The 14,313-nt window shown below is 41.7% G+C and overlaps 1 protein-coding gene across 1 annotated transcript; it reads left to right on the forward strand.

Moving 5' to 3' along the window:
• The first annotated feature begins 9,883 nt into the window (after positions 1-9,883).
• LOC114881616 (uncharacterized protein DDB_G0286299-like) lies at positions 9,884-10,324 on the forward strand. The gene has a single exon (XM_029198447.2). It carries the CDS (start codon positions 9,884-9,886, stop codon positions 10,322-10,324), a length of 441 nt encoding a protein of 146 aa, XP_029054280.1.
• Positions 10,325-14,313: the final 3,989 nt, after the last annotated feature.

Here is a 14,313-nt window from a genome sequence, read left to right on the forward strand (position 1 = left end):
AGGGAAGGATAAACCTACCGCGTACGCTTCACGAACGCTAAACAACGCGGAAACTCGGTATTCGACGATAGAAAAGGAACTTCTAGCAATCGTTTGGGCAACCAAACACTTTCACCAATACTTATACGGACGGAAATTCACAATCGTGACGGATCATAAACCACTCGTTTGGCTAACGAACATAAAAGACCCGAATTCACGTCTAATGCGGTGGCGACTGAAGCTGCTAGAATACGATTACGATATTGTCTATAAACAAGGGAAACTAAATACCAACGCAGACGCGCTTTCGCGAGGTAGGGTTAGGATTATAGAACACGACCCGTTAAACGACCTCGAAAAATACATCACATATTATTCAAACAACCCTGAAATATCTTCACAAGATGAAGAATTCATTAAGAGCTTAGTAGGATATCCAAACACGTCCGAAAGATCTGGAGTCCCCCCGATAAAATCACAGGTAAAGATTTGTCAGGGCCACTCAAAAGAATCTCCGACAATTGTGTATACAGAAACACCACCAGAGATAACAGAAAAGGACAAGACGTATTTATCACCGCACGAGACTGACAAATACAAACTAGAAACTATGACGAAAATTCTAAAAGACGGCACAAAAATTAACATAATACAGGACCGAAATCACAGTTCCGAACTCGCCTATCTCTTCTCAAACTTAAATCGTGACATAGAAATCTACGTTTCTAAACCGATTCCTTCAGATAAAGAAGAAATTATTAGGCTAGCACATGACTCCCTTTTCGGCGGACATTACGCTTACGATAAAACATTACAAAAAATTCGTAAGCAACACGAATGGCCTAACATTACGAGAGACGTGAAAAACTACGTAGAAAATTGCGAAATCTGCCAAAGGCATAAAGACACCAAACGACAGACATATATACCTCAAATGACTGACATCCCAGCTAAACCATCGGACAAGATTTCCATAGACATTGTGGGACCATTGGACGAAACCCCTCGGGGAAACAAATATATACTAGTAATACAGGACTACTTAACGCGATATATCATGTGCGAACCATTAATAGATAAATCCACTGCAGCCATTATACAAGCCACCTGGGCTTCATGGCTGCGAATTTTCGGCAAACCCAAAGAGATACTGACGGATAACGCTAAAGAATTCGCATCCCAGGAATTTACCGAGTTCTGCGATGCCATGAAATCGCGACACGTTTTTACCTCAGTATACCATCCACAATCTAACGGAAAAAACGAAAGGTCTCATGTCATACTAAAAGGATACATTCGATGTTACCAAACCGCGAAAAACCCCTGGGATCTCATCCTTCCTAAAGCTATGCTCAGTTATAATTGCACAATTAACCGGACTACGGGATACACCCCATTCGAGTTACAAGTAGGTTATGAACCCAATAGTATCTTTGACGAACAAGACGAACACCTGACTCTCAGACAGCAAGTGGAGGACATAAAACTCCAACATGAAAACAAAATTATTGAAACCCTCGACAACCTTAAACTACAACAACCCTCCACATCCTATGAACACCTCGAACCGATTTCCAAGGGTAACCTAGTCCTAATACGGAATTACAACGCCAAACCTTTGGGAGAACGGTGGCGAGGACCATTTGAAGTATTAGAAATAACGGGCGGTCATTCGGTCAAAATAAACGAACATGGAAAACCAACTATCCATCACAGAACAAATGTCAAACTCTTCAAACAAGCTTCGTTGACTATTACAGATAATGAAACCTAATCAGAGCTTCGTGTCTGCTCCAATCTTAATGACGATCATGGCTACGATATGGATCACGAGTAAAATCTCAACGGCCCAAAGCGGAAACGAAAAATATTCAATCGCCGCACTTAGCAATCAGGAAACTATATTTTTAGAACACTTAAGTCGGGTTAGACTATATCACGAACAGTGGAAAATAGTCGTCGGATACGATTTTGCGCACATCGAGGACGATCTAAAGATTATCGAAAACCTCTATCAAACTGTGCTAGGCGGGCTATGCATTCGAGAAATAACAGGGACCAAATTTACATGCTCTTCGCGCAATAGATTAATTAAACGAATAGGAGACTTCAGCCACATTCGGGGAGAGCTCCGCAACGCTCTGTACACTGCGGGAATAGATAGCAGCTCCTCGCGTGCTCGGCGTGGAATCTTCGATTTCGTGGGCGAAGTAAGCAAAGCTCTGTTCGGTACACTCGATGCGACGGATGCCCAATATTACAACGACGAAATCGATAAACTTTATGCGGATCAAAAAACGATCGTACATTATATACGAAACCAAACTAGTGTAATCCTCAACTGTTCAATAAAACACACACTCAGGTAGAAGCTATAAACGCGCAGTTCAATAGACTTCGGGACCTTTCGAAGGAAAACGAGATGAACATTCAAATCGACGAAGTAATTTTAGACTTAGAAACTAGCATTAGTGAAATACGCGAACAAGTTAGAAATATAGAAGATTTAATGTTTGACGCCAAACATGGCATTATAAAGCCTTATATATTGACACCCGAACAACTTTTCAAAATACTCAGGGAACATGAGCACGTCGACAACTTCCCCGTGCCTCTCAAAGAAACATTTTACATGGCTCTTATCGACATATGTGAAGTAAACGTAGGGCTCAACGGGAAACGCGCACTTCTAGAAATAAAGGTTCCGTTACTAGAAGAACAAATTCTTAATCTAGTAAAGATAATATCCCTTCCAGTTCAAGGATGGGTATTCCACTCCATTATAAATACCCAGCAACGTCTCGTTCTTCTAGACCCGATGCGCCTTACGTTGGTACCAATAACCACGAGTGACCTAGCAAAAGCAAAGAAACTCAATGACCAATTAATTATTAAGAGATATGCGCCAGATTATTCGACGAACTTTCAAGACAACTGTTTAACCAATATCCTAACGAAACACGAATCCGAAAATTGTGAAACTCGGTATATGCAGCTCCAAAATACGATATGGATACAATTACAAACGGGAAATCAGTGGCTTGGCGTAGCCCCCAAGCCTGAGACGCTGCATATACTTTGTTCTGATAAAAAACCAAGGCATGCAGAAATTAGCCGAAATTTTATACTAACTCTAGCACCCGATTGTAGCGGAATCTCGTTTTCGGCCACATTAAACCCTAACAATATTATATATAACAACAAGACCGATTACCATCAGGTAGTGGTTGCACGCATAAAAACGCCAGATCTTAATATATCAGAAAGCGATATTCCATTGAATCTGATACGAGAAGCGCACGTAGATCCGGAAAATTTACAATTAGTCGGTCGAACACTAGAAGAGCTGCAAGACATATCCGACAAGGTCTTTCATCATCAGCGCCTAAAAACCTGGAAAGAAAAATTCTTCGAATACCTCTCTTACGCAGGATATACAGCACTTACAGGCTTACTGTTCGTCTTTTTAGTAAAGATAGGATTTTTCAAAGCCGTATTTAACGTATTAAGGACTCTTATAGGCAACTGTTATACGCAATGTAGTTTTAATAATCATGCGCCGACACACCATGTAACGTATACAGCTGTGCCCCAAGTAAGGGAACCCGTATCATTAGATCAAAGATTCAGAGACCGTTTGTCTCGATCATAGACAAACGTCTTCTATAGGAAGGGAGGTGTCGACCCAGCCTTATCGACACTGCGATCCCAATCTGTCCAGTCCGTCTATCCTTGCCATTTTCCTTTCTCTTATTTATGGATCCGGGCCCATTTCCATTTTCTCGTCCCACTCTGATAACCGATCTTCCCTACAAGGCCCTTTTTACCTTTCCGTTATTTATGTTTCCTGCATCAGTCCCTCGCTAATTTAATCTTGATTTCCATTTCCTTTCTTCACGGCTGAACCACCATCCCAAATTCCAGAAACCCCCACCCTTAGTTTTTCCTCCAAAACCTTAACATAAAAAGGGAACAGGAAAAACACAGTCAGTCCACTCTAGTTTTAGAACTCAAGCGAACATCGAATCTCTGTCCGATTTCACTGTGTAACCATTGTAAAAAGGAAGACAAATAAATAAACTTTGCAAAACGTAAATAAATCGAGCCTTTGAGTACCTCGACGACACTATCGCTCGCTTATGAGGGTTCTCATTCCTCGCTCTTTACATTCAATCAAATATTCAAATTTCTCTGCTATCTCGTGCAACCATTCCAGCATTCAATTCACACATATGATCGGGTTAGGGACCGACTGGCGCCTACGCGAAGAAAGGGGAGGGTATTGATTGAAAATCTAAAAGATGAATTGATCTTTACGCTTTTGCGCAGTTAACCTGAGGGAACCTCTACAATGCGAAGCACTGGCTAACTGCGCAGCGAACGCTGTTTACGATACCTCTCCCCGGTCGAAACCGAGTTTTTCTAAGACGGAATCTGTTACTACGCAGGTGAGCACGACGATAGTTTCAAGGAGGGGTAATAAACTAAAGGAAAGAATCGAGAAATGGTAGAATGAATTAAAGGATAGAAAAGACAAAGTAGAATAATTATAAACACAAACCCTTCCCTGTGCATATTCCACATGAAGAGACCCTTACAACACGAAGGCTTGATGGGAAAGCACAGAGTTGAGGAGGAAATTGAAAAAATAAAGTAGTAATTCGCCCCCCTCACGCCCCTTACATGAGGAGACTCCTACAACTCCCGAAAGGGTTTGATAAGGGAACGTGAGGAGGACAAATTTTCAAAATTTTCCGGACGTGACACAAACAATGACATTGTTATTAAATGTATAATACATATCTAATGTAGATATAGTAATAATGATACTGTTATTAAATTTATATTGCATATCTAATGTAGATATAGTAATAATTATATCGGTATTAAATGTATATTACGTATCTAATGTAGATGTAGTAATAATTGAATTTATTTAACCATTCCCCTTGCGGGTTTATGTGGCGCTTTTCTCAGGAGCGTACCCGAACTTGTTACACTTTTTTCCCCTTCTCTCTACAATCCTTCTTACAGCCTCTTTTTAATATATGTCTATAAAAAATATATAAAGAATATATAATCTTTGTTTTTTATCTTCTGCACTTATCTTGTGTTTACAACAATATACCTATTACTAACTCTCCACAAAACCAAACCTGTGCATTTTTGCCTTTTCCGCTATCTACCTCTCCTAACATTAAAACTGAAGTCTCTGATATTGTAACATTGAGAGAATCTGAAGATTAAAACTAAAACAAAACATAGAAAAAATATTGCATCCTATTCTATTTAAGTACCAACAGACGTATAATACCCAGCTATACTTTGTCTGGGCTTTTGTTCTATATTGTTCTTAACCAAACAAAAAAAAAAAAATTCTAGACTTTTATATAACAAATAAACCTCTATGCATATAAACTGAAAACTAATCGTAAACATAACATGATATACAATAAAAATAACGTAATTAAGCTCAAAAAAGGATTGAAATCCAAATAAAACTAAATAAACTATATATATATATATATATATTCCTCTGCTAGGCTTGTACACTGAGTCCCATCGAAGTTGTCGCAGTGAAGTTGGCAACACATTCACTAACACATTCACGCCGCGTCGTCGGCATCTCGCCCATCGGCTCACCGACACGGCGTGAATGTGTTAGTGAATGTGTTGCCAACTTCACTGCGACAACTTCGATGGGACTCAGTGTACACAACGCCAAAGCTCCATCTTACGCTAAACAGTCTCTTGTCTTGAGCAATTTCAACTGACTATCTCCCAACTTTTGCCTATAACCTATCCAAGCTATACACTGAAGAAACCAACGGAAACTTAACTGTGATCCCTGGATGTACTCGCACGCTCTCACTTTCTCTCTGTACTTCCCTAACTCACAACCCTTTCTAGCCTTTCCTTTAGTGTCAGTCTTTCCCACCTCTTCTTCTCCTCGCACCACTTCATCTCTCTTCCATCCACCCAGATCCTTCTGCTATTAAATAATACGTTTCTTCATTCTTCGTTTTCCTTTCTCGCCTTCTCCTTGATCAGCCATTTCAGTCTTCTTTCCTCCTTGTTTAGATCCTCATCCACTTCCACCCTCCACCTGTCCCAGATCCCGTTCCAGATCCACACCATTTCCTTCTTGTTGTCTTCCTCCTCCAATTCTGTTATCACCATCACCCTTCCCCCCCTCTCCTTCCCTTTCCGTTGCTCCTTTTATTACTACTTTCACTTCTAGCTCTTTATCTAAGATTGTTGTTATGTGCCTTAATCTTTCCTCCAGATTTTCTCCTTCCACCCCTTTCTAGACCAGGCTTTTCTTCCTTCTTATACTTCTCCTTTTCTCGTCTTCTGCCAGCCATCGCTTTCATCTTTCCTCCTCTTCTCTCGCCATCTTATCTGCTTCCTTTTCTCCTACTGTCTCTTTTACGGTCTCCTTTCCTCCCTTTGCGCCCTGCCTGCTCTCCCAGTTTCCCTCTATCTTTCTCTTTTCCTCTTCTTGGTTTTCTTCCTTCCTGTATCCTCCCTTCGTCTCTTCACTGCCTCTGTTTTCCCCGCTTCCTTCCTCGTCCTTTTCCTTGCTCTTCAACTTCTTTTTCCCCTCTGCACCTTTTCCGTTGTCCTCTTCCTTCTTTCTGCTGGACGTCTCCTCTTCACTTGTTCTTTTTTCTCCTAACCCTATCCTCCATCCTCTCAGCTCCTCTCTCAACTTTACTATCTCTTTTCTCAACTCTCTTATTTCCTCCCCTAGTACTGTTATTTCCTCCCCTAGTTATGTTGTCCATTTCTTTACTTTATTTATTTACTTCTTTACTCTCTTTTCCTTCCCTGCCTGTGCACGTGCTCTCTTAACCTGTCTCGTGATTATATTAACAAGTGTGTCGCTCCTCTACTGTTGCGCCATCTGTCCTTCTATCCTTGCTCTTACCTTTATAGGGTCCTTCCCTGCCCCAACATTTTTGTAGTTGTTTCCTTAGCGTTGTCCGTCTCTTCCTTTTTTCTTCTTCTCTCCCTTTCTCTCTAGCTACCCCCCCCCCCCCTATTCCCCTTCCAACCTGTGTTTCTCTACCTCTTTCATCCACTCTTCTCTTCTGTTGTACCTTCTCCTGCCACCCCTACTTTCTTTCTTCTCCTGCGCATCTTTCCCACACGTGCTCCCAAGTCTCTTCTTCCCATCTACACACTCTACACTTTCTATTTTCTTCTTTTTCCCAATATTTTGCTCCATTCACTTCATTTCCCATCCTGAACCTGGCCACCCGCCTTCACCTTACCTCCTTCCATCCTTTTTCTAGATATTTCGGGATTCCTGGCTCTTCTATTACTTTGTACCACTCGTTGTACCTCGACTCCATTATCCTTTCCCACCTCTCCTCTTCTTGTAGCTGCTTACCTTTCCTCTCAAACTCTTGATAGCCCATCTCCCCGCTTCTTCTTTTCTCTTCCAATCTTTCCATTTCCAAGCCCCTTTCTGTAAAAAACTTTTCTCTTTCCTCTTCCCATTTGTTTCCCTCTCCCCTCCTTTTTTCGTTTCTGATTATCTGTTCCCAGCAGCTCTTGGCCAACTTCCCCCTCTTCCTGCCCATAGTTTTCTTTTATATCCCCATGCCAGCTTTCCCGTTCTTATTCTCATTTTCCATCTTTGTAACTCCTCTCTGAGCAGGTATCCTAGTGTTCGCCAGTCCACGCCTAGCGTCGATCTTAAAAACCTCTCGTGTAGTCCCTCTATCTCCTTCCACTCCCTCCATCCCCATACCTCTGCTCCGTATGCTATGACCGTCCATATTAGCTTATCCCATAGCCAGATTCTTCTCTTCTAGTTTTTCCCAAATCTTCTTTTTCCTATCCCCCATACCTGTCTCATCACTATTCCGGCCTTGCTGATCCTGTTACGTCCCACCTTAAGGGTGGTTATTTTACTGTTACTACGTTCTTTGGGTTCTGCCGATTAGAACGTTAAAGCGTACCTTGACCTTCCTCGTGGGTAGTAAAGGATGCAGGATGGGGCGTTCAGTAATTGTTGATACACGTATATGGGTCTTCAATATATATATATTCTATTTCTGTGGTTACATACCCTTCGCTGACTTCAGGTGTTGTGCGTCACTCGTTCGTTCTTGTATCACTTGCTGGTCCTTCACACTAGAGGTCTCGTTTTACACTTGCTTCGCGTTTCGGACGATACACTAGACTCGCGGCGCGTGGCTACGACTCGATCTTGGAGATACAAGCGGTTGGTGGTGGTCCTGCACAGCACACGGGTGCACTCCTGGACTTGGTCCAATTATGGGTCTGTTTATCTCAGACCACGGCGATACACTCGTGTTGAACCGTCGGCCGAGCACGTCGTCGATGATCTTCCTGGTTTAGAGTAGCCTTGCACGCGGATCTACTGCGGGTCACGAACGGACAGAACTTCGGTCTTTGCTATACACTATCACGGAACTGGCGTTGCGCTTGTAACTTATACTCCCCAAAGGGGAGTAGGTCACGCTCCTTGCTTGCGAAAACCTGCAAGCAAAGGGTTTTCGCCATCGCATTCCGCAAGTTCCCTGATTTCGTATCGCGGGCGTCGCTAAGCGAGAAAAAGCTGATATTTCGCGGATTCCAGAGCAAGACCTCTTTGGAATGGCGAAAGACGAAAATGTGTTATAACTAGGGACATAACAATCCTACCTTTTACCTGGAGCTCGCTTCCTCCGTTTCTCCTAAAAACGTATCCTGGTATTTAAACTGGTCTACCTCCTCTATTTTCTTTCCTTTCCACCACCAGTTCGTCTTTTTCCATCTTCCTGCTCCTTTTCTAAACCTCATTATTTATTTGTCCTGATTCAGTTCTAGCCTTTTCTCATCCAGGTATCTTTCTAGTCTTCCTAGCAACGCCCTCATATCCCCTTCCTCTTCAGCTAATACCACTACATCATCCGCATAGGCCAGCGTATAAATTTTCCTCCCTCCAATTTTTATCCCCCCTCCTCCACCTTTGCTCATCTTCTCTTCCATATCTGCCGTCAATAGATTATACAGCAGCGGGCTTAGCGGACACCCCTGTCTTACCCCTCTCGCCGTCCAGAATGGTTCTGTTATCCCTTCACCTGTTCTTACCCTGCTTCTAGTCTCCCTTAATATCTCTTTTATCCTTTTCCTTAATCCTTCTCTTACACCTCTTTGCTTTAGCGCCTCTAGCAGCACTCCTCTATCCACTGAATCGAACGCTGCCCTCAGATCTATGAACTTTTCCCTTCGCCCTCTTTATCTGCCTGTTCACCAGGTAATTTAGCACATATATGTTATCGATTGTTCCCATCCCTCTTCTGAACCCTGTCTGATTTACCGGCAGCATTCCCTTTTCCTCCGTTTCCTTCCTCAACCTTTCCGTCAAAACCGCTGCATATATCTGTGGGAGGTCTAGAAGTATTTAGATTTAGATAAAGCGGGCCACGTGCCGCTGCATTGCAGAACGCTGAAGTGTTTAGGCGGAGAAGCGGGGCGAAGGCGAGGAGAGGTCGAGGAAAAAAGCGAACGTTGGAGGGAGGAGGATTGAAAATCGGCAGTTGAAGGGAACGTTGGCCTGCGGATCATCGAGCGATTTTTGCGTTGAGCGTTAGCTCTTTTGTTTTCTGCTTACTGTTCATTTTAATATACTTTTGCGTTACTAATAAATCCTACAATTTGGGGGCTCAGCCGGAATCTCGAGGATTATTCAAAGGAACAATCTTCGATTAGACAGTGACGTGAAGGTGGACTTGTGGAGGTACGACGGAGGACAAAGGACAGATAAAGTTGTCAGTTCGCGAGTGATTTGAAGTTGGGCAGTGTGTAAGTTGACCGGTAGCCAATATAGTTGTTATAATCAATCGTGAACAATAATTAAGTTGTTTAAAGTTGAAACGCTAAGATGAGTCACAGTGAAATGAAGCAGGCAACCAACACAGAAGAAAGTGGGAGTGATGGTGGTAGTTTAGATCAAACTATCGTGGATAATGGGAAAGCAACCACCAGCAAGACAAAGAAAGTGAAGACAAAGACAAAGCAGGGAAAAGCAACGAGTGAGAAACATAATTTAACCGAAAAGATGATTGACGCGATGAAGGTTAAAGAACTGAAAGAAAAACTGCATGAATTACAGTTGGATAGCACAGGGAATAAAGCTGAGTTGAGACAAAGATTGAAAGAAGTTAAAAACATAGAAGACGAAGAAGAAGAGGAGGATGAAGAAGAAGAGGAAGATCAAAGAGACGCGCAAACAAGGAAGTCATCAGATTTACAATCAAAGACGTCGACAAAAGCATTCCATATTTTACTGGAGACGACAAATTGCCAATTAAAAAATGGATGACTGATTTGGAAGAGTTAAGCACTTTGCTCGACTGGAAGGATCTTCAAAAGTTGTTATATGGGAAAAGAATGCTGCAAGGATCGGCGAAACAATTCATCACATATGAGAAGAGAATTGTGTCGTGGAGGATTCTCAAAAAGAAGTTGTTACGTGAGTTTATGACAGAAACAAACATTGCATTTGTTCCGAATATTAGAACACAATAACAAAGGGAGAGGAAACGGGGTGTGATTGTTGTCGCCGAGGGTAAATGAAACACGTGGTATTAGATTTTAAAGAATGAAACAAAATAAATGAATTTATTAATAAATGAAAATAATGATTTTAAAGTTTAGAGGATACCGGCCGTAAAAAACCTCAGTCTCAAGTGAGGAAAAAGCCTGGTTCCATTATCAAATTAAATTACCACAAAATAAAAAGAAAAATACAAAATAAAATAATTGTAATATAAAAAAGCAAACTTACGATCTAGAGATTAACTATTACTTGAATGATCATTCAAAAACTTATAACTATCGCACGCCAGAGCTCTGTACAAACCGTACTCGGATGGCACCTCGCCGACGCCGCAGCCAATCGTCGTGGTCCTCGTTACAAACAAATTCCTGGTCACAGGAGGCGTTCCCCAAGTGGGAACAAAAAATGACCGTGATCACACGGTCCCAAATTGCACTCAGTGCTTCACAATCTAAGGACACACGCCCGATTCAACTTACGCACGCCAACCGATCGCCACCGATACAGTTAAATCAAAACAAAACACACAGAATAATTCAAAACACAAAAAGCAACAATTCAATGCGCAGAAGTCACCGACCCTCGTCAGAATGAATCAGGCCCAGTCCCAGACCGTCCTTTTCACCCCCACACTGCTCGCGCCTGCGTATTGCAGCGTGACGCTGACACGCATGCCCTTCTTCTCGCGGCGTCAAATTCGAAACCTACCGCTCAGTCTAATTACAGAAAAGAAGTTGCGAAACGCGAACAGCATTGGTCCATGAACAATTGTGAAAACGGAAAAGGCGTCCGAATGAAAGTGCACGACAGTATGTAGGTGCCATGCAAGAAATTGCAAGTCAAGGAGACATAGAAGATGATACGATAATAGAGCATATTATAAATGGGATCCAGGATAGGGAAGCAAACAAAAGTACGTTATACGAGGCTTGTTCACTCCATGATTTAAGAAGAAGGCTGGAATTGTACGACAGGAGAAAAGAAAAAGAAGCTGAGGGTAAAAGATTGTGAGAGAAAAAAGAATATGACGGTGAGAACAAGAAGACTCGACAGCGACCAGTTCGGGACCCTAAGTTAGAAAAGAAAATGCATTGTTTCTCCTGTGGGTCAGTAGAACACGATGTGAAAAACTGTGTTAATAAAGCAAAGGGACCCAAGTGTTTCGCGTGTGACGAATTCGGACATCTGGCAAAAGACTGCCGAACGAGGGTGAAGGTGAAGCCCAAAGAGGACAGTGTCAGTTGTGTAAAAAGCGTAAAAGACAAATTAAGTGCTGTTAATATAAATGGCTTAACCTGCTATGGTCTAGTGGACACAGGAAGTGATGTAAGTTTAGTTCGAGAGGATACGCATTGCAAAATCGGTAAACCATTTCTACAGTCGACCTCCCGAGTTTTTACCGGTTTCGGAAATGCGCGCACAGTACCCGTCGGAAAGTTCGCAATGAAAATGCGCGTTGACAATGATTGTTTTGATGTAGAAATGTTTGTGGTGGCTAACGAGACTATGTCCGCCGAAATAATATTGGGACAAGACTTTTTGAAAGATGTAGAAGTGTATATAAATCAAGGTGAAGTGGTAATAAAAAAAGTGATATCGAAGAACGAAAGCATGAGCAGTGGAGCCGCAAACGTCAAACACGCCATCGAAGCAGAGAAGAATCGACCGGAAGAAGGTCAAACGAGTGATTTAGCAAGTATTAACTGTATTGATCAGAATGAAGTAGACATTGCTAGCGGACGGTATAAAGTTAAGGTACAAAACCTTATACAAAGGTATGAACCGGCTAAAAAGGTTAAAACAGCGATTGAAACGCGAATTACGGTTATCGATGAGAACCCCGTTCGACTTCGACCTAGACGTTTAGCCTGGAAAGAAAAAGAAATATTAGATACGCAAATTCAAGAATGGCTTAAAGACGGTATAATAACTAAAAGTAGAAGCGAATACGCGAGTCCTGTTATTATAGTACCGAAGAAAGACGGGTCGTATCGGGTATGTATCGATTATCGCGAATTAAATAAGAGAATAGTTAAAGAGTGTACTTCCATGTCTCTAATAGAAGATTGTATCGATGCTTTGACGGGGGTGCGAATTTTTTCTCAACTCGATTTGAAAAACGGATTTTTTCATGTACCGACCGCCAAGGACAGTCGGAAGTATACCCAGTCAGTTTCGTGACACCCGACTGACAGTATGAATTCCTCAAAACACCGTTTGGTCTCTGTATTAGTCCTACTACTTTTATACAATTTATTAATGAGGTGTTTGAAGAATTAGTTAAACGCAAGATAGTCAGAATTTATGTTGATGATGTAATTGTACCGGGTACTGACGAAGAAGACGCGTATGAAAAATTAAAGATCACATTGGGGGTCGCGGAAAAAAACGGTTTGTATATAAACTGGAAAAAATGTAGATTTCTTCAACCTCAGGTAGAATTTTTGGGACATGTGATTAGGGACGGTCAAGTCGGTCCGTTGCCAAGTAAAGTTAAAGCGGTTCAAGCGTTCCCAGAGCCCACGAAAAAGAAAGATGTACAGAGCTTTTTAGGTCTTACGGGATATTTCCGAAAGTTTATAAGGGACTATGCTAGGATAGCGTATCCGTTATCAGATCTGTTGAAGGACGGGATTAAATTTCAATTCGGTGAAGACCAGAGACGGGCCTTTAGCACATTAAAAGCTGCATTGACCGGTGAACCAGTATTGCGCATTTTTCAGCCACAGGCTATTACAGAATTACATACAGATGCCAATTGTAACGGTTATGGGACGGTTCTGTTACAAAAGAATAGTGAGGATAAGATGTTTCACCCCATTCACTATATGAGTAGGAAAACCGATGCGGAAACGAAGTATAGTTCGTACGAATTAGAATTATTAGCGGTAGTAAGAGCGGTGCAAAAATTTCGTGTTTATTTGTTAGGATTAGATTTTGAAATAATTACTGATTGCGAGGCGGTTCAAAAGACGTTATACAAAAAAGATCTTTGCCCCAGAGTCGCCAGATGGGCACTGACTTTGGAAGAATTCAATTATAAAATGGAACACCGATCAGGTGAACGTTTAAAACATGTTGATGCTCTCAGTAGATATCCAGTTTTTATAATTGAGGACAAGTTACACGAGGTTATTCGGAAAAGACAAGACGAAGACGAACGCATTAGGGCAATTAAACAGGTATTAGAAAGTGAACCATACGAAGATTATTCGGTAGAAAATAATTTGTTATTCAAGCGTTGCGGAAATAAAAATGTTATCGTACTACCAACAAGTATGTTTGTGGATATCATACGAAAGGTACACGAGAATGGTCATTTCGGCGTCAAAAAAGTCGTAGAACGTATTAAGGAAGAATTTTATATACCTAATTTAAGCGAGCGAGTGGAAAGAGTGATAAGTTGTTGTGTTCCATGTATTTTAGCGGAGAGAAAGAAAGGGAAAAAAGAAGGCATGCTCTCGCCTATACCGAAGGGTGATACGCTACTATGTACGTATCACATAGATCATCAAGGACCGATGGCAGCGACGGGTAAAGGGTATAAGTATATTTTGGTAATTATAGATGCGTTTGCGAAATTTGTATGGATATACCCGACAAAAACAACGAATGCGGCGGAGGTATTGGCTAAATTAGTTATCCAACAAAAGACCTTCGGAAATCCCAATCGCATTATTTCGGACAAGGGTGCGGCCTTTACGTTGAAGGAATTTAAGGACTATTGTGCGTCGGAGTCCATTGACCATTTT

This window comes from Osmia bicornis, chromosome 2, assembly GCF_907164935.1.
Source record: "Osmia bicornis bicornis chromosome 2, iOsmBic2.1, whole genome shotgun sequence".
NCBI classification, from domain to species: domain Eukaryota; kingdom Metazoa; phylum Arthropoda; class Insecta; order Hymenoptera; family Megachilidae; genus Osmia; species Osmia bicornis.